The 21,532-nt window shown below is 47.1% G+C and overlaps 1 protein-coding gene and 1 long non-coding RNA gene across 2 annotated transcripts; one reads left to right on the forward strand and one right to left on the reverse strand.

Moving 5' to 3' along the window:
* Positions 1–2,178: 2,178 nt before the first annotated feature.
* LOC124668088 lies at positions 2,179–4,000 on the forward strand. Its single transcript, XR_006991553.1, has 3 exons — positions 2,179–2,377; positions 2,678–2,725; positions 3,698–4,000. It is a non-coding gene; the product is annotated as an uncharacterized LOC124668088 (long non-coding RNA).
* A 460-nt stretch (positions 4,001–4,460) lies between these two features.
* LOC124660652 (serpin-Z1-like) lies at positions 4,461–5,750 on the reverse strand. Its single transcript, XM_047198481.1, has 2 exons — positions 5,349–5,750; positions 4,461–5,261 (listed from the first exon to the last, which is right to left on the reverse strand). The coding sequence occupies exons 1-2, from the start codon at positions 5,748–5,750 to the stop codon at positions 4,461–4,463; spliced, it is 1,203 nt and encodes a 400-aa protein (XP_047054437.1).
* Between the last annotated feature and the right edge of the window lie 15,782 nt (positions 5,751–21,532).

Genomic DNA, 21,532 nt, shown 5'->3' on the forward strand with positions numbered 1-21,532 from the left:
GTGTTATGACCGGCCTGGTGGCCCAACCGGCCAGGCCTAAGTTAGGGGCTTAGCCCAAGTTAGCAGATTAGGGTTTCGCAATTCTCTTATAAATACAAGTTGTAATAGACCATATCGAGGAAGCAATAAACAGATCTTATAGATCGTTATTGCCGACTCCTTGAGGAGTCGGTCTTCCCTGCCCTAGCCGCCGCTCCTTCCCTTGCGCCGCCTTCCTCCAACCTCGCGACGCGGCCAGCCGCCGGCGCCGCCTTCCTCTCCCTCGTCTAGCACACTTCCACCCCTACAATCTACGTAACCGGCCTGGTAGGATCTCAGATCCTATCAATTTGGTATCAGAGACCTCTACGATCATGTCTTCGAGCCAGCCCACCGCCACCACCGCCGCCGCTCCGAGACGCCGCCGGCCTCCTCCGCCGCCGCGCCTGCCGCCGCCCTCCACGGCGTCGCGCGGCGCCCTCGGCAGATGTCGCGAGGCGCCGCCCCTCCTCTCGCAGCAAGAGCTCTCGACGGCCATCCGCGACCTCGCCACCGCCGTCCAAGGCATCCGCCCTGTACCTGATCGGCACTCGGGGGATGACCCCGCCGCCGGCTGCCGCCGGCCCTCAACGCCTACTCGGCCGCGCCGGCGTTTCCGCCCGTCCGTGGCGTGCCCGCCCCGCCCCCGACCTCGCCGCCCCCACCGCCGTGGTCGTCGTGGCAGCCGGCCCCCAGCGCCGGGCCCGCCTCGCTGCCCCAGGGCGTCCCCATCCAGCGGGTGTCGTTCCCGCCGCCGCCCTCGCGGCTCCCGGCGTGGGTGACCGCGACGGAGCCCCCGCCCGTCTACTCGTCCGCATCGGCGCCTCCTCCCGTCTACACGACCGCCGGGGACCCTCCGAGGCCCTCCTTTCCGGAGCCGGCATACTCGCGCTTGGCGGAGCCTTCCGCCGGACGCGCGGAGTACCGAGGGCGCTGCCGGCCCAACCCCCCACGCTACGCCAAGCTCGACTTCGCCACGTACGACGGCGTCGAGGACCCCTCAACCGGCTCAACCAATGCGAGCAGCTTCTTCCGAGGGCAGCGCACCTCGCCTCGGACCGGACTTGGCTCGCCTCGTACCACCTCCGCGGCGCCGCCTGGACATGGTATTACTCCTCGAGCAGGATGAGGGCGGCATGCCCCCATGGGACCGCTTCCGCGAGCTCGCGCCTTCTACGCTCGGTCCCCCGATTCGCGGCGGTCGCTTGGCGGAACTCGGGCGTTTGGCCTTCACCACCACGGTGCAGGACTTCGCCGACCGCTTCCAGGCCCTCGCATGCCATGCGCCCGGGTGACGGGGCAGCAGCGCGCCGAGCTCTTCATTGGCGGACTGCCGGACCACATTCGCGTCGACGTGGAGATGCGGGATCCCCGAGACTGCGGTCGGCCATGTACTACGCTCGCGCCTTCGAGCACAGCGCGCGGTCCATGCAGCGAGCCTTCCCGGCCAGCGACGTTCGGCCAGCCGACCGCCCTCCCCCGACACCACCGAGCCGGCGCTCACGGCCGTGACTCATGCGGGGTACTCCGATCCAGCTGCGACGCGGCCTTTCCGGTCGGGCGACCACGGCAGAACAGCTCGAGCGCCGTCGTAAAGGGTTGTGCTTCAACTGCGACGAGCTCTATGTACCGGGCCACGTTTGTCCACGCCTGTTCTACTTGGAGACCGTAGACGACATTGCGGCCGATGTCGTCGCAGCTGGGCTGGCTGACGCGGCCGTCTCCCAGGCCGACACCGTTCCGGGATGAGTTCCACCAGCAGTTTCCAGCTATCCAGCTCGAGGACGAGCTGTTTGAGAAGGCGGGGAGAGATGTTATGACCGGCCTGGTGGCCCAACCGGCCAGGCCTAAGTTAGGGGCTTAGCCCAAGTTAGCGAGATTAGGGTTTCGCAATTCTCTTATAAATACAAGTTGTAATAGACCATATCGAGGAAGCAATAAACAGATCTTATAGATCGTTATTGCCGACTCCTTGAGGAGTCGGTCTTCCTGCCCTAGCCGCCGCTCCTTCCCTTGCGCCGCCTTCCTCCAACCTCGCGACGCGGCCAGCCGCCGGCGCCGCCTTCCTCTCCCTCGTCTAGCACACTTCCACCCCTACAATCTACGTAACCGGCCTGGTAGGATCTCAGATCCTATCAGCATGATTGAGATCGTTGCAGAAAAGTATTTAGAAGTCCGCATTGAACCAACTGAAAGTTTGAGGTTCCAACTGAATCTCGTGTGTTCAATTCTGGAAATTATGGATACAGATCATTGGAAGATGATGAATTGGGGAAAATAGCTTGTATTCACATTCAGCAAGTCGAGTTCAACTCTTCTTTTGTGCTGCTGTTGTCATGTCCTGATAGCCTCCAAAGAGGTAGGTCACACGCGCATCGGTCTCTTTCCGAAGATCATCCGTAAAGTAACCAAACAGATACACAACATCTTAAGTGCTTTAGTACTTCTCTGGTGCTTCAGTTGATATGTATCTTATAGTTTATGGCTGTATCCCCTGCAATCAATGCACACATTTATCTGTTGTATGGTTTCTCTGGGCTGATATAAATGCTATTAAGATATTTAGGAGCTTAAGTAGAGTGTTGCAGATAGGAAAAATGATCACCTATTATTCTTCAATTGCTTAAAAGAATATTAACTTTCAGCTTTCACTTTGCAGAAAGAAATCTGTCGGTTGTTGCCCTGTTCAAATGGTGATCAGAAAGGGGTATGATTTCTATTCTGACAGTCCATTACTCAAACATGGTTTTCTTTAATCAAATCTAGTGGCTACTGCTATATGATTCTGACTACCTTTACTTTTCATACTATTTTGCTTATCTACATTAATCATGCACTAAGACCCAAACAAACAACCGATTGAAAAATAGAATGACCTAAGCAAACAACAGATGGAATTATTGTCACTTCTTTAATTTATTTATTACGGGAACTAAATAAAACTTGAAAATTCCCCAAATATAGAAGAGATAGAACACCTAGAATTTGTACTATGGTCTTTCAGGGAGATGAAGTGCCATGACAAAAGTGACTAAGAGATGAGAGAGATTAGTTTGATGATCCGGTAGTATTCACTTACCTGTGTTTATGATAGAAGTCTGTGTTTGTAGTGGTCAGTTTGGGATAAACAACTGTTTATTAAGTATACGTATGAACATGTCATTCTCAAGATTTATTTGATCGCATTACATTTGGTAGGACATAGCTATTAGTCTATTATGCTGGATTTAGATTTTGTGATTTTATGCAAGTTTTACTGTTTCTGAGTACCGAAGAGAATTTTAGCAACTCTAGTCTGCCTCTGTTTCACCCTCAGATGTGTGGACATAGGTTTCATCTTTTCTCTAGAAATTCGTCAATTTGAAGTAATGAATGTTCTAGATATACACACCTGATGGCCTGCATAAGTTGCAGTATGCATAATAACAGAAGCATAGCTCATCACTTAGAATACTGAGATATCATGGAATTGCTTATATCATCTTAGTGCTTGAGTGGCATTACAAATTCAGAACTTCATAATTCTGATATCATACGATTTGCTTTGGTGGATTTACAAGTTCAAAACTTAAGCATTTAACTTTCATAACATAACACAACATAACAGTCAGGGTTTGATTCTTTGGCAGCTTAACTAATGACTAAGTAGTTGTCTAAAGATTACTTTTGCATCTTGCAGTTTCGGGATTTCATCTCCTATCTGAAACAGAAAGAATACGCTGGGGTCATAAAAATTCCTGCTGTGAAGCCCATGTGGACACGGCTACTATTTATCCTTCCTCCCACATCTGATGTGTTTGGCATGCTAGGCCTTCCGCCCCACCCTGCTGAATGTCTTATTGCCCTGGTTCTGCCAAAGGAAACAACCCCTGAAGTGTCTTGACATAGTTTTCGTGTATGTAAATTGCTGACCTTGATTTTAGGACATGTATGTAAACCTTGTTGTGGTTGCCCGCTTTGTGCACAGTAAATAGATTTTCCATTACAGTACCTCACATTTTATGTCTATTAGCAATTTAGCATGCTGCTGTGATCTAGTTTTTTATATTTTCTGTGAGAACTTTTGCCCCCTCAAACTACTCCAATACTCTAAGCCATTATCCCATGCGTAAATTAAGTACTCCGTAATTATATGTTGATATATGGGAGTATAGATTCTCGAGTTCTCTTCATGGCATTTCAGGGCTGAAGGTAGCCCAGTATATTGTACATGCTTTGGCGCGCCCGTGATTTGTGCTAGCTGGTAGTAGTATTTTCTTGAAGTGCGAACACAAAATGAACTAAAATGGGATTTTGATTTCATTTACTTGACATCTTAGTACGAAGTGAGATACACAACTAAAAAGCGGAAATCGTGGAACTGAACTAGTCGATTGCAAATGCTCTTCACTTGACGAGGTCTACAAAGAGATGAATTGTTGTGTCTGTACATCCGGATAGATCTACGAAAGCAAAGGATTGACCACCTGGCCGGCGAAGACCACGACGCCGGTGCGGTCCTCCTTGATCAAGAACATGAACGGGTGGTCGGCGACGAAGTCCACAACCTGAACCGGCGCGCTCACCGCCGCGCAGCCGAATGCCACACCGACAGCCGTGGCCGCGGCGGCCTCGGTCCCTTCCTCGTTCACCTCGACGAAGGACTGGTGGAAGACGGCCGACACGACGAGCGGCGCCGGCGAGTCCAGCATGTCGGAGAAGTCGGCGAGGCCGGGGTGGAACGGCAGGCGCAGGCCGAGGAGCTGCAGCAGCTCCGTCGCGTCCGTGCTGCACGACACGGTGAACCTGGGCACCTTGAAGGCGCCCACGGGGACCTTGGCCATCAGAGAGATGTTGGAGTCCTCGAGCAGCGCCGGGTCGGATGACCCCAGCTTGTGCAGCAGGCTCTGCAGGCCGTGGCGCTCGTCCGGGAGGTAGATGTACATGGAGAAGCTCCGTTGGTCTTGGGCGCCACGGGCGTAGGGAAGGCGGAGTACTTTGTAGCCGGGGCGGCAGACGATGTGCTGCTGCTTGCCGCTCGACATGAACGGCGCGCGGACGTGGCCGCCGGTGGGTAGGTGGAAGGCGTCGTCCAGCGTGAGGGCGGGGTTGAACTTGCTGCACCAGGCGCCCTTGAAGTAGAGCGCGTTCCCGAGGACGGCGAGCGTCAGGGTGCTGACGGAGTCCTTGGGCATCAGGTCCTTGATCCGGCCCGCCGTCGCGTTCTCGAACCACCGGTTGATCTCGGCTCTCGCTTCCTCTGGCTGGAAGCACGAAGCAAAAATGTGAGAGGCTGGAGTTGATCAGTGCGATTTCGAGAGGAATTCGTGGGGAGAAGTTGCAGGGCTCACCGCGTGTTTGAAGGACGCCGGGTGCGCCTGGGCGCGGTAGTGCTCGGAGACGACGGCGGCGTAGCCGGCCTTGAGGCGCATGGCGGCGTCGACCCACACGCCGTTGGCGAACAGCACCTTGGGCCCGCCGTCTCCGCCGCCGGCGCTGTCGGAGAGGACGCGCAGCGCGACGTGCGAGGCGAGCGCCGCGTGGGCGGGGCCGCCGGCGGGGCCGAGGAAGGCGACGATCTGGTCGAGCGTGGCGCCCTTGGCGCCCGCGCCGAGCAGCGTCAGCGCGGCGTGGATGGAGAGCGGGGAGACGGCGATGTTGGAGCCCGATGCCTCGCCGCCGCCGCAGGCGAGTTGGCGGAGCACGCGCATGGCGAAGGCGGCCTCGTCCCTGGCGGCCGCCGCGAGCTCCATGGCTGGCCTTGGGTTGGGTCGGTGGGGGGCCGGGGCGGGGTGGGTTTTGGACTTTGGTTGCGACGGTGCGGTTTTTGGTTTTGGATTTTGTAGTTCCGTATTGCAATGGTGCGTGCGTTGGACGCGAGGTGTTGTGCCGCGTCGCGTGGTGGGGACGCTTACTGTTTCTATCTGGCCAAATGAGCCGTTCCCACGTTGGTGGGTTGCTTATAATTGAGGCTGAAAAACAATATAATCTTTCCCAAACATTTTGTTTATATACTTTGGAAGAAATAGACCTCCCTCTATTGAATTCCGTCATCAAATGTGACATCCTGTGACGCATGCCAGCTTTATTTACACGAAGGTTAATGAGAAACATAATTTTTTTTGAAGATATTTTTGAAGAAACAGAACTTAACTGAAGTTGAGAGCTCTACTTAGACAGGCTAATATAGAGCTGGCGATTTTTTTAAAATAAAATGGAGCTGGCTCATTTGATGGAAAATGCTTTTGGCTCTTGAATTCCAGTGCTCTCGCTATTTTTTAAATAATGAAATGCATTTTTACAAGTTATCAAAAAATCTAAAAATATTTCCGAAGATTGTCACCGATACAACTCACAATCATGCAAAATCTTAACCTGATTTTTTATTTAATTTATGCTAGACAAAAATAATAAAATCTGGTATATTTTGGACATCTGAAAATGACTAGCCAGATCTATAATTTTGTCATTTTTGTATACCTTAGAATATGAAGTATTTGAAATTGATATTTTACACGCTTGTGAGATTCATCATTGGTTATATGCGGATTCTTTTTTTCAGAATTTTTATGAAACTCAAAAAAAGATGAGATCACTAGTGCCCATGTGCCCTAAATCTCCATCCCTCATTTGATCCTTAATAAGAAGCTCAATTTCCTCGGCAATTCTAATTTTTACAATCTCAACTTAATTTTTTTTTGAATAGTCACCGGGGGAGGGAGAAGACCCTCCACCTGAATTTGTATTCATTTTGCCTATAAGGCTTTGCAGTCTATTACAAGATGGGTTCAAGTGAACCATAATTTTACATAGGGGAACTTGAGGGAAGACAAAACAAAAACAAAAAACGCACACCAACACACACAACAAGGAGGAGGGGGTAGGGTTAAAGGTGCACTTGAGAAGCACAATCGGGCGTGCTCGCACGACGACCATCACCACTGGCATAGGCATTGCATTTGAGGAGTGCTACCGCGCTATCCAAGGGCATCACAATCCCGAGACTTTGTAGACATCAGCACCACCACCTGCTTGCATGACGACTATCCCAGAAGGTGGCAAACCAGGAGCATATGAGGATTAACGAGTGAAGCTGGCATAGTCGAAGGGCCTAACTCCGCCGAGAGACGATGCAGACACGAAGCCCGCGTAGTTGATAGAGTGCTAGAACTGCGAAGAGTTTCTGCAACGCCATCGAAGGGCATCGCAAGACCGAGATTCCACCAGCGCCACGAACCTTGATCATGGACTTGGCCAAAGGGACAGCCCCAAGCACTTTGCGAGGTGAGGAGATGGCCTGCGTCGTCGAAGGGGGCCGATCAGCCGAGACCGAACCAGTAACACGAAACTCGCGGCAAAACAGCAACCATCACCATCGGATTTAGCCGAGCTTTGCACGACCAACAAGAGCTGAAGTCAAGGGCACCAAACAAGCCCAAAAAATGCCGCCACCGAACAAGAAACACCTGGTTCACTTGCGACGCCTTCAACAAGGAAATCAGCACCCACAGGTGTCGCCGCCGCGGAGCTTTCGCTCGAAACCGCAGCAAACAGCTGACATAGGTGCATCTCCACGACCACGCCTCCAACGAGGTTGAACGGCGCTAAGCAGCGTCGCCGTGGACGACAATGGCACATACCAGAGCAGCGTCAGCGCGGCGTGGATGGAGAGCGGGGAGACGGCGATGCTGGAGCCCGATGCGTTGCCGCCGCAGGCGAGTTGGCGGAGCACGCGCATGGCGAAGGCAGCCTCGTCCCTGGCGGCCGCCGCGAGCTCCATTGCTGGGCTGGCCTTGGGGCGGGGTGGGTTTTGGATGCGACGGTGCGGTTTTTGGGTTTGGATTTTGTAGTTCCGTACTGCAATGGTGCGTGCGTTGGACGCGAGTTGTTGTGCCGCGTGGCGTGGTGGCGACGCTTCCGGTTTCTCTTTGGCAAAATGAGCCGGTTCCACGTTGGTGGGTTTTGAGGCTGAAAAACAATCTAGCACTAATATTTTCCAAACATTTTGCTTTATTTACTTTGGAGGAAATAGACCTCCCTCTATTTAATTCCGTCATCAAATGTGACATACTCCCTCTGTCCCGGTTTACGTTGCCTACGCGTATTCCAAGATCATCAATTTGACCAATATAATATGAATTTTGCACTATAAAAATTATATCATTGAAAAGTATAAGATCTGAGCTTTTTAATGATATATATTTTGTAGTACATATCTTATGCTACGTTGATAAAATTAGCAATCTAGAGATATGTGCAAGACCTATAAATCGGGACGGAAGGAGTAACTTGTACTCTTGTGACGCATGTCAGCTTTATTTACACCAAGGTTAATGAGAAACATAATTTTTTGAAGATACTTTTCAAGAAACAGAACCTAACTAAAGTTCAGAGGTCTACTTAGACAGGTTAATATTGACGAATTGTTTTTTTTCTTAAAATGGAGCTGGCTCATTTGACGGAAAATGCTATTGGCTCTCGAGTTTCATTGCTCTCGCTATTTTTATAAAAATAAAATAATTTTTTACAAGTTATCAAAAAATCTAAAATTAATTATGAAGATTGTCAGTCGTACATCTCACAATGATGCAAAATTTAAACCTGATTTTTTACTTAATTTATGCTAGACAAATGATAAATATGATATGTTTTTTTTTTCTGAAATATCGAAAAACAGAAGAAACAAGCAAATAGCATGAACATATGGCCATCATATTAGCTCAAACTGATGTCTCAAATAAGTCCATCATATTGTACAGAAGATACATCACAAAACGTAGTCCAAAAGGTGCCCAAACATAGCCAGAACAACAAATATAACCCAAAAAGAGGCCATGGTGGTTGACAATGGCACCGTCGTCTCGCGTGCGGATTTCGGCGCGCTTCTTCACGAACCAGCCCTGGTGTCGTCGTCCATGTTGCCCAAGTTGCCCAACATGATTCTTGTGTCATCTGCCTAGATCTTGGCCTCAGCATCCATCCTTCTAGCCTCGTTGTCACGCATTTTGGTCTTGGCGTCTGCCATTTTGGCCTCGACGTCCATCCTTTGGACCTCAATAACCTCTTCGGTGAGGTTGAGGTAGATTACAGCTGCGGTCTCTTTTTTCCAGACGCTTCTTCTCGTTTCTTTTGTCCAGGGCGGCTTAAGAGTCGGCCATGATATTCTCCAAGGTCTGGCTGAACGCAAGGGCTGATGCCTTCCAGGCAAGATCGGCCTTGGTAGCCTTATGGTCCCGGAGACGAGGTGGAAGGGCTTTCTGCCCATGATCATCGTCTTCGCTGTCGACGACCAACATGGCTATCCCATTCTTGATAGCTTTATGGTAGGCGCATAGCCAACCTCCCGCTTCGGCGCCTCCTTCAGCTTCTCCCAACAATGGACTATATAGAAGTCCTTGTTTTGTGTTGCCTTGAACTTCTCCAAGGCCCTTGCTACATAATGGTTAAAATTTAGGTTTATGATATGCTAAGTGCCACAATAGATGAATGGAATCACGATGCCTGTTACTTATCAGTGCCATCACGCTCGTGCCGCTCTCGAGGTGGGCAACAACATGATCGACGGTGGCGCAGAACTTGAAGGTCTCTTGAAGAAACAGAACTTAACTGAAGGTGAGAGCTCTACTTAGATAGGTTAATATGCAGCTGAGTAATTCTCAAAAAAAAATGGAGCTGACTCATTTGATGGAAAATGCTTTTGGCTCTCGAGTTCTAGTGCTCTCGCTATTTTCAAAAAAATTAAAGACATTTTTACAAGTTATCAAAAAATCTAAAATTTATTCTGAAGATTGTCAGTGATACATCTTACAATCATGCAAAATCTTTACCCGATTTTTATTTAATTTATGCTAGACAAAAATGATAAAATCTAATATGTTTTAGACATTTGAAAATGACTAGCCAAATCGATACTTTTGTCATTTTTGTGTAGCTCAGAGTATGAAGTATTTGAAATTGATATTTCACACCTTGTGAGATTCATCACTGGTTATATGGAGATTTTTTTTCAGAGTTTTTTGAAATTCAAAAAATGATGAGATCACTGGTGCCCATGTGCCCTAAATCTCCGTCCCTCATTTGATCCTTAATAAGAAGCTCAATTTCCTCGGCAATTTTGAGTTTTACAATCTGAACTTAATTGAAGTCCAAAATTTGTTCAGCAAGCTGTGGAACTCTTATAAATCTGGTGGCCAACAGGCACCGCACAACGGCCATCCTAAACGTTTGGGGGCATCAGGCAAATCGCACCACTAAGTATGTTTACATGATTCAATGTGAAACTCTAGTAAATATGGTGGCCAACAGCGACAACAAAACGAGCATTGCAGAAATTACACCATTAACCATATAATTCAGAGACCAATAGCTAGATGCTGACCAATGTGTCCAATATACAACCAGCAATCTCTGTTCTACCATTAGAGCATCTCCACTCGTCTCCCCACAGAGCTCCCCACGGCCACTTTTTTTCATCCGGACGGCGTAAATCGGCCCAGTCGCGCCCCCGGTTCCTCGTTTTCGTCCGGATTTGGCCCTTCATCCATCCGGCGATCCCACGCCATCCCGGCCCCCGGGAGCGCTCGGGGACTCCGGATGGAGCAAACTAATCGCCCACGCCCACGTGTCTCCTCTTTCGTCCGGATTCCCCGAGCCATCCTTTTTTCCCGAGAAACGCCGCTTGGGGAGCACACGACTGGGAAACTACTCCTCCCCACGCCAAATCTTCCTCCAATCCGGACGAAAATTTCGCCGGATTTGGACGTGGGGAGCGCCAACGAGTGGGGATGCTCTTACACGCATAATATGCGCAGCTACGGAGTACAAAGGCGTCAAATGTCAAATGCAGAATCTGCAGGTTTTTTGGAAAACCAAGCACACTGCAGGTCTTTTACAATAACTCGTTTCAACTACAGCACAAAAGCTAGATTTTGTTGGGTTACAACTAGGTGATGTCTCCCAAAACTCCCGGCACCAGGAAGAATCAACATCTGCCCATCAACTAAATGCATCATGTTTGTCTTGCTCACGGAGAAGGCTTTTTACGGAGGCGACTTGAACGTCTCAGCGGAGTTGGTGTAGCATCAATCTTCTCTTCTTCTGCTGCGCTCTCCTGTTAACAAAAAACAACCACTTCAAGTTAATATTTGCTTGAAAACAAACTACAATCTGCAGCATAATGATAAGCTAATCTGAAGTAATTCATTTTCAAATGTTGTAATCTGCTTTGGACCAGAAAATGAGCGTAGAGAAGCAATGATGATGTCACATATCATAAGAGTTATATGCAAACCAAAGCGGGTGCAGCCTCGGTCTACATGTTACGAAGACCATCGATCACACCTCATTATGTTCTAATTTGACAATTGTTCCATGTAAACCAAAAGGCCACAATGACTAATTTTCTTCTCTGAACAGATTGCATTAAGCTTCAGGCTAACTACTTCTCTGCACAAGTCTACTTTGCAGAAGGTAACTAATCCATTGAGTAAAATGGGGACAAGAATACCTGTTTGGTGTAGGTTCCAATTAATTTGCGGATTTTTACGGATTTTTTAGATTATAAAGTTCTAGGCGTCTAATATTTGTAAAGAATATAGAAACCAATTAAATCTATGTATTTCTTCTGCACAGGATATCCCATATGATGCAAGCACACTTGCCACACAATAATGTAATGCTACAAAATCTGCCCAAAACAAACAAGAATTTACCTTCTTCATTGCTGCTTGAATACCAGGGCTTCGAGCTTTGTCAGATTCCTTTTGCATCGTGACCACATCCTTTCTGAGAGGCGTCGATTCCTGAACCCTGATATCTCCACCATGCTGATTTGAGTCTTTGACAGGCCTCCCTCTTGAGCTGCCTGTATCCACAAATGAGAACTCTCCAAGCAATTGGACCACTGGTGGCATCGACTTGTCATCTGAAGCCCTTACGGTGCCACCATCCCCTTGCTGAATCATCTGATCACGATTCCCATGACCAACTGAAGGAACATTAAGGCTGGCAGGTGGATCTGGCCTGGGTAACACCGATTGCACAGGAATCTCTAGGCAGGAAGAGGGCTCTGGTTTGGGCATTGGCCGTCGCACAGGTTGCTCCGAACGAAACACAGGCGGCTGTGCAATGTTATGAGGAGCTAGGACTGGCACTCGCGCTGGTGGAGCTGAGGGTGTACGCTTTGACACGGGCACATGGACCTTACGAGATCTTCGGGGATACTTGAGGAGCATAGCAGTCACAAAGGCTGCTGCAACAGACAGGCACGCCAACATCTTGAGCAAATGAGGTTCCACTGCAGACCAGAATTTCTTCACCATATGAGCGAGTTCCTTGGCGGCTTCTGCTGTGTTCCCATACTCCAGCGAGTGGAGCTCCTGATCGTCGTGCTCGACCTTCGCACTCTCTGATTCCATAGTTTTCTCCATGGACTGCTCTGAATCATCTTCCGCTTTCTCGTGGTGAAGTAATCCTTCTTCCATGCCGGTACCATGGCTGTGGGTGGAACCGAAGGAATCCTCAAGGACATCCCCACCTGTTACCGCTTCTGATTTCAGCTCACCTATCTCAGAATCTTCCTTCAGGACATCCACGTTGTCGCTGCTCTCATCCCCAATTTGGCACGAAAATTCTCCGAGAGGAACATTGGGGCAAGCATCGGCCATCCCCATCATCGCAACTGCCATGAAATTGCTAGGAGAACCTCCTGAGCCGCGCAAAGGGATGCCATCTTCACTGTCGCTGTACACAATTGCTTCAGGTCCATCCTCCAAACCCATCATGTCAACTGGCCCCAGCAGAGAAAACACTTCACGACCGCCGACACCATGCGCGGTCCCGTTCCATCCGACGAAATCGAGGGGCTCTTCCGAAGTAGTAGCGGGGAAGGGAGAGGAGGAACTCATACAGTAGACGTAGCAGAGCAGGCAGGCCGCGGAGACGAGAAGGAGGAACAGCCGCCGCGCCCAGCCGCCTCCCCGCGCCGGCACCGGCTCCTCCTCCTCGTCCGCGTCGTCGCACTCGGAGTCGCTGTACGAGCCGGAGGAGACGGCCTCGGAGATCTCGGTGCCAGAGGTGACGCCGGAGAGCTCCTCCTCCTCCTCCGCGGCCTCGCGCTCCAGGCGCAGGAGGATCTCGGCGCTCCGCTTGGGGTCGTAGCGCAGGAACTCGGGACGTGGCGTGGTGCAGTTCGTCTTCGGGTCGTACGGCCCCGCCCCCGCAGCGCGGGATTCGGTGGGGGATGCCGGGGTGGGGGTAGGGCTAGGAGCGGCCGCCTTAGGCTGCGCCGAGGAGCCATCCCCGCGGCTGTCGCCGCTGTTCCGCTCCCCCAGGACCTTCTTCCTCTGCGGGGACGCGGACCTCGCCGGCGGCGCGGGACGCCTCGGGGTGGCGTTCTCGTCGGCCTCCACGGCCCTGGGCGCCGTCGCCGTCGCCATCTCCCTGGGGTTAGGGTTTCGTCCGGGGGAACCTGCGCGTGCGAACGGGCGGAGCGATTAAGGAAGGGGCCGAAGCTATAGGATTATTGCCGAAGCTTGGAGAAATAAAGAGCAAGGAGATCGTGTCGGATCCCTACTTACCATGTGGAGCAACTCGCTTGGGCAGATCCATGGCGGGCGGGCGGCGAGATCCGGGGGTCGAATCGGCGGCGCTGGTGGCGTGAATTGATTAGGAAAGTGAGGGAGGTGAATGGGGAAGGGCAGGTATTTATTTCGAAATTCGAACCGACTCCGTCGGGCGAACCGACCGTTGGGGGTGGATCGGGAGGGCTACGCTACGCGGATCCGCGCCCATGCACACGTACGCGCCAGCGCGCGGGCGCGTGTCTGGACACGTGGGCGACACGTGTTTTGGCTCGACCCGGAGTATGGGATTTTTATTTGACAGATTATTACCGGTAAGTATCACCTTGGAAAAAATGTATGATCACGGCTTGATTGTTTGCTTCGTGGCTAAGTGTGATTGTAAATTTTGCTTCCGTGTGCGGTTCGATAGACGGTAAGGCAGTTTATTCCGTAAATTACTGAGCTTAACCAATATGCATAGCACAAAACGTACTCATGTTGACTGTCAAAACATTCAAACATTAAAAATAGACGCTCCACGCCAAAGTTACCGAGGACAGCGAACAACCAAGAGCATCATCGAAGTTAACCATCCAACCTACACGTCCTTATCTTTTGTGTTCGCTATTTTACAATTTTATTTTAAAACGGAGATAAAAGAATTGGCTCCTTCATTGATTAAGTAGAAGAGAATGCTCGGTTAGTTAACGGAAAATTGGGCGAAACCCGTTACAACACAAACACATAGTACTTACTACCTCCAAAGAAAGAAACTCTACGACGACCTCGACACACCAACAAACGCACCTAACACACATACACCCCATTGTAAACACAACGGCGGTGAATTTAAACCCATCAACAAAGATACCAGATGCACAACTCGAGAAGATGGGATATTCATCCAGTAGCTAAGGACACCTTTCTTGAGGCACCCCATTTCTTGATTTTGCTCTTGAGTGATTTCTCCTCGCAAATCTTTTTGGCGAAGAAAGCTCCCGGAACATGTGCCAAAGCACTAAACGCAACAACCTCGTCAGCCGCAGGAACCACCTGCTTGATGGACTCAGTCGACTGAAACACAGCATCATCCAAACCATCCTGCTCCACAAAAGTGAGAGTTTGGCAAGGCACTAGCAGTGCTGCGTGGCGAGCGGCAAAAGAGGAGGAGGAGTGCGCGTGTACTCTTCATTCTCACTCACTTACAAGAGCTAGAATATCAACTATAAGGTGCTCCAACTCTCTTCCAACTAGCAATGCGAGATTAAACTTTGTCTTCCGCAACTCCTAGGTTACCACCAAAGATAGGCCTTGAGATTTCAGAATTTGTAGCCTATATGGGATTGGGATGCATCCCATGTAACCCAACAACCACTAGATATCATAGGAATATCAGACGACACATTAGTTTCATTCACTGTTTAATATAACCTGCACTTCAGCGAAAAATGTTAAGGTTAACTTCCACTTAGATAAGAAGCTATGCTTGACTACACCTGAACAATGGACAAGGCCTTGAATTGCCAGTCTTGTGCAACAAGTTTCACTTAATATCGATACAGGCTGCATAAACTTCCCCTCAGGTGGAGCTTATAAGTCATACTCCTCGACCCTTCACAAGCTTACTAGTGATTCGCCCAAATCTTCCGCACTCTGACTAGCAGTGCCGCTCATATAGGTATGTTCTTTTAAAGATCTTCTTGTAGAACAGGGTCTTAGCTCATCAAGAGCCGCACGGAACACATTAAAACATAGTGAACCTATTTTACAATAGTTATGAGAGAATTGCATCTGCAAAAGAGTGGAAGTATTGAAAGTTTCCCTCAACATAATTTCTCTGTTTTATGTTCCGTAGGTCCTAATTCACGGAATTTTCGATCACATAGGTTGGTTTTAACTCCTCCGCAACTGAAAGGACACGGATGTCGCCTAGAGGGGGGGTGAATAGGCGGTTTAGAACTTTTACGAGATGGGCTTAACAAATGCGGAATAAAACTAGCGTTTACTTTGTCAAGCCCAAAGTCTATATTATGGTTAACCTATGTGCACCAACCACTTATGCTAAGCAATACAAGCAACTATGTGATAGAAAGATATATAACTTCAAGCACGATGGCTATCACAAAGTAAAGTGCATAAGTAAAGAGCTCGGGTATAGAGATAACTGATGCACGCGGGAGACGATGATTTATCTTGAAGTTCACACTCTTGCGAGTACTAATCTCCGTTGAAGAGGTGTGGTGGCTTAGTGCTCCCGAACGCCACAAGAGGCCTGATGTAGTGCAGTGTGATGCAGTTGGGAAACCCCAAGAGGAAGGTATGTGCTGTCGGCGTGTTGACACACGTCTGTTGGGAACCCCAAGAGGAAGGTGTGATGCGTACAACAGCGAGTTTTCCCTCAGTATGAAACCAAGGTTATCGAACCAGTAGGACTCAAGGAACACGTGAAGGTTGTTGGTGACGGAGTGTAGTGCGGCGCAACACCAGAGATTCCGGCGCCAACGTGGAACCTGCACAACACAATCACAATACTTTGCCCCAACTTAATAGTGAGGTTGTCAATCTCACTGGCTTGCTGTAAACAAAGGATTAAACGTATGGTGTGAAAAATGATGTTTGTTTGCGAAGAACAGTAAAGAACAAAGTTTGCAGTAGATTGTATTTCAGATGTAAAAGAATGGACTGGGGTCCACAGTTCACTAGTGGTGTCTCTCCCATAAGATAAATGGCATGTTGGGTGAACAAATTATAGTTGGGCAATTGACAAATAGAGAGGGCATAACAATGCACATACATATCACGATGACTACTATGAGATTTAATCAGGGCATTACGACAAAGTACATAGACCGCTATCTGATACGTCCCAAACGTATCGATAATTTCTTATGTTCCATGCTTGTTTTATGACAATACCTACATGTTTTGTTCACACTTTATATCATTTTTATGCATTTTCCGGAACTAACCTATTGACGAGATGCCGAAGGGCCAGTTGCTGTTTTCTGCTGTTTTTGGTTTCAGAAATCCTAGTAAGGAAATATTCTCGGAATCGGACGAAATCAACGCCCAGCATCTTAGAATTCCACGAAGCTTCCAGAACACCCGGGAAGGACCAGAGGTGGGCCACAGGGCCACCAGATGATAGGGCGGCGCGGCCCAGGGGGGGCGCGCCCCCCTGTTGTGTGGCTGCCCCGTCAGCCCTCCGACTCCGCCTCTTCGCCTATTTAAGCCTCCTCGACCTAAAACCTCGATACGGAAAAACCATGGTACGAGAAACCTTCCAGAGCCGCCGCCATCGCGAAGCCAAGATCCGGGGACAGGAGTCTCCGTTCCAGCACGCCGCCGGACGGGGAAGTGCCCCGGAAGGCATCTCCATCGACACCACCGCCATCTTCATCAACGATGCTGTCTCCCATGAGGAGGGAGTAGTTCTCCATCGAGGCTAAGGGCTGCACCGGTAGCTATGTGGTTAATCTCTCTCCTATGTACTTCAATACAATGATCTCATGAGCTGCCTTACATGATTGAGATTCATATGAGTTTTGTATCACTATTCATCTATGTGTTACTCTATCGATGTTATTAAAGTACTCTATTCCTCCTTCATGGTGTAACGGTGACAAGTGTGTGCATCATGTAAGTACTTGGCGTAGGTTATGATTGTAATCTCTTGTAGATTATGAAGTTAATTATTGCTATGATAGTATTGATGTGATCTATTCCTCCTTCATAGTGTGTTGGTGACAGTGTGCATGCTATGTTAGTACTTGGTGTAATTGCAATGATCTATCATGCACTCTAAGGTTATTTAAATATGAACATCGAATGTTGTGGAGCTTGTTAACTCCAAGCATTGAGGTGCTCTTGTAGCCCTACGCAATTAGTGGTGTTCATCATCCAACAAGAGAGTGTAGAGTGGTTTTATTATGTGATCAATGTTGAGAGTGTCCACTAGTGAAAGTATGATCCCTAGGCCTTATTTCTAAGCATCGAAACTCCGTTTATTTATCGTTATGTTGCATGTTTACTCGCTGCCATATTTTATTCAGATTGCTATTACCACTCATATACATCCATATTACTTGTATTTCACTATCTCTTCGCCGAACTAGTGCACCTATACATCCGACAAGTGTATTAGGTGTGTTGGGGACACAAGAGACTTCTTTGTATCGTGATTGCGGGGTTGCTTGAGAGGGATATCTTTGACCTCTTCCTCCCTGAGTTCGATAAACCTTGGGTGATCCACTTAAGGGAAACTTGCTGCTTTTCTACAAACCTCTGCTCTTGGAGGCCCAACACTGTCTACAAGAATAGAAGCACCCGTAGACATCAAGCACTTTTCATGGCGCCGTTGCCGGGAGGAAAGGTAAAAGGCACTCATATTCCGGTCCTAGGTAACTAAGTACTTTTCTGTTGCCGTTGTAGTGTGTGCTCGAAGCTATTTCCTTTAGATCCTGCAATTGCATCTTTTTGTTTCTTGTTTACACTAGTTAGGCATAATGGAAAACAACAAAAATATGAGAGATCTTTATGAACTTTATCTTGCATTAGGACATGATGTGTTTGAAGAGAGAATTAAAAAACCCATGGAACTTTATATGCATGCTAATGGGAATGTTATTAATATGAATGCTTTGAACACTATTGTTGCTAATGCTATGGAAAATTCTAAGCTTGGGGAGGTCGGTTTTGATGAAAATGATCTCTTTAGCCCTCCGGGTATTGAGGAGAAAGTTTATGTTGATTATGATATGCCTCCTATTTATGATGATTATAATGATAGTGGTCTTTTGTTGCCACCTACTATGGAGGATAAAGCTTGTTATGATTATACTATGCCTCCTATATTTGATGATGAGAATATAATGATAGCTACTTTGTTGAATTTGCTCCCACTACAACTAATAAAATTGATTATGCTTATGTGGAGAGTAATGATACTTTTATGCATGTGAATAAGAATGTTTTATGTGATAGTTACATTGTTGAATTTGTTCATGATGCCACTGAAAGTTATTATGAGAGAGGAAAATATGGTTGTAGAAATTTTCATGTTACTAAAACACCTCTCTATATGCTGAAATTTTTGAAGTTACACTTGTTTTATCTTTCTATGCTTGTTGCATTATGCTTCATGAATTTGTTTATTTACAAGATTCCTTTCCATGGGAAGTGGGTTAGGCTTAAATTTGTTTTGAATTTGCCTTTTGATGCTCTCTTTTGCTTCAACTCTTATTTCTTGCGAGTGCATCATTAAAACTGCTAAGCCCATCTTAATGGCTATAAAGAAAGCACTTCTTGGGAGATAACCCATGTCTTTATTTTACTACAGAAACTTTGTTTTATATTTGAGTCTTGGAAGTTGTTACTACTGTAGAAACCTCTCCTTATCTTTATTTTATTGCATTGTTGTGCCAAGTAAAGTCTTTGATAGTAAAGTCAATACTAGATTTGGATTACTGCGCAGAAACATATTTTTTGCTGTCACGAATTTGGGTATGATTCTCTGTAGGTAACTCAGAAAAATCTGCCAATTTACGTGCGTGATCCTCAGATATGTACGCAACTTTCATTCAATTTGAGCATTTTCATCTGAGCAAGTCTGGTTCCTCTACAAAATTCGTCTTTACGGACTGTTCTGTTTTGACAGATTCTGCCTTCTATTTCGCATTGCCTCTTTTGCTGTGTTGGATGGATTTCTTTGTTCCATTACCTTCCAAGTAGCTTTGTGCAATGTCCGGAAGTGTTAAGAATGATTGTGTCACCTCTGAATATGTGAATTTTTGATTATGCACTAACCCTCTAATGAGTTTGTTTTGAGTTTGGTGTGGAGGAAGTTTTCAAGGGTGAAGAGAGGAGGATGATACAATATGATCAAGAAGAGTGAAAAGTCTAAGCTTGGGGATGCCCCCGTGGTTCATCCCTGCATATTTCAAGAAGACTCGAGCATCTAAGCTTGAGGATGCCCAAGGCATCCCCTTCTTCATCGACAAACTATCAGGTTTCTTCTCTTGAAACTATATTTTTATTCGGTCACATCTTATGTACTTTACTTGGAGCGTCTGTGTGCTTTTATTTTTGTTTTGTTATTTTCGTTCTCTGAATAAATGCTTGTGTGGGAGAGAGACACGCTCAGCTGGTTCATATGAACACATGTGTTCTTAGCTTTACTTTTAATGTTCATGGCGAAGGTTGAAACTGCTTCGTTCATTGTTATATGGTTGGAAACGGAAAATGCCGCATGTGGTAAATGGTTTATTGTTTTGAATAATGTGATACTTGGCCATTGTTGTTCTCATATAGATCATGTTTAAGCTCTTGCATCAGGTAACTTGTACTCATTAATGAAGAACTACATAGAGCTTGTTAAAATTTGGTTTGCATGATTGGTCTATAGAGTCTAGATATTTTCTGGTTAAGGTGTTTGAACAACAAGGAGACGATGTAAAGTCTTATAATGCTTACAATATGTTCATATGTGAGTCTTGCTGCACCGTTTCATACTTGAGTTTGCTTCAAACAACCTTGCTAGCCTAGCCTTGTATTGAGAGGAATTCTTCTCGTGCATCCAAATCCTTGAGCCAAAAACTATGCCATTTGTGTCCACCATACCTACCTACTCGCATGGTATTTCTCCGCCATTCCAAAGTAAATTACTTCATGTGCTACCTTTAAACAATTCAAAACTTTATTACTTCTTATTTGTGTCAATGTTTTATAGCTCATGAGGAAGTATGTGGTGTTTTATCTTTCAATCTTGTTGGGCAGCTTTCACCAATGGACTAGTGGCTTCATCCGCTTATCCAATAATTTTGCAAAAAGAGTCGCGCTGGGTTCCCAGCCCCCAATTAATCAACCTTCATTAATAATTCTCTTCACATGTTTTGCTCTGATTCATCGGTAAGCAACTTAATTTTGCAAATAGACACTCCTTCATGGTATGTGAATGTTGGAAGGCACCCGAGGATTCGGTTAGCCATGGCTTGTGTAAGCAAAAGGTTGGGAGGAGTGTCAACCATAAATAAAACTAAAATACATGTGTAAACAAAAGAGAAGAGGGATGATCTACCTTGCTGGTAGAAATAACGTCCTTCATGGGAGCCGCTCTTTGAAAGTCTGCTTGGCAAGGGGGTTAGAGTGCCCACTACCATTCGTTGACAACAACAAACACCTCTCAAAAATTTACTTTTATGCTCTCTATATGATTTCAAAACTTAAAAAGCTCTAGCACATGATTTAATCCCTGCTTCCCTCTGCGAAGGGCCTATCTTCTACTTTATTGTTGAGTCAGTTCACCTATTCTTTCTATCCCAGAAGCAAACACTTGTGTCAACCGTGTATTGATTCTTACATGTTTACTTATTGCACTTGTTATATTACTTTGTGTTGACAATTATCCATGAGATATACATGTTACAAGTTGAAAGCAATTGCTGAAACTTAATCATCCTTTGTGTTGCTTCAATGCTTTTACTTTGAATTTATTGCTTTATGAGTAACTCTTATGCAAGTCTTATTGATGCTTGTCTTGAAAGTATTATTCATGAAAAGTCTTTGCTATATGATTCATTTGTTTACTCATTATCTTTGTTGTTGCTTCGAATCGCTGCATTCATCTCATATGCTTTACAATAGTATGATCAAGATTATGATAGCATGTCACTTAAGAAATTATCTTTGTTATCGTTTACCTACTCGAGGGCGAGTAGGAACTAAGCTTGGGGATGCTTGATACGTCCCAAACGTATCGATAATTTCTTATGTTCCATGCTTGTTTTATGACAATACCTACATGTTTTGTTCACACTTTATATCGTTTTTATGCATTTTCCGGAACTAACCTATTGACGAGATGCCGAAGGGCCAGTTTGTTGTTTTCTAGCTGTTTTTGGTTTCGAAATCCTAGTAAGGAAATATTCTCGAAATCGGACGAAATCAACGCCCAACATCTTAGAATTCCACGAAGC

The sequence above is a fragment of the Lolium rigidum genome, chromosome 6 (assembly GCF_022539505.1).
Source record: "Lolium rigidum isolate FL_2022 chromosome 6, APGP_CSIRO_Lrig_0.1, whole genome shotgun sequence".
Classification (NCBI taxonomy): Eukaryota; Viridiplantae; Streptophyta; class Magnoliopsida; order Poales; family Poaceae; genus Lolium; species Lolium rigidum.

Excerpts from the sequence above, each read along its gene's own strand:
- LOC124660652 (XM_047198481.1), bottom strand. The coding sequence starts at position 5,750 with ATGGAGCTCGCGGCGGCCGCCAGGGACGAGGCCGCCTTCGCCATGCGC. Across the intron at positions 5,262-5,348 it reads CGGCGTCCTTCAAACACGCG|CCAGAGGAAGCGAGAGCCGA; the intron begins GTGAGCCCTGCA and ends TCGTGCTTCCAG.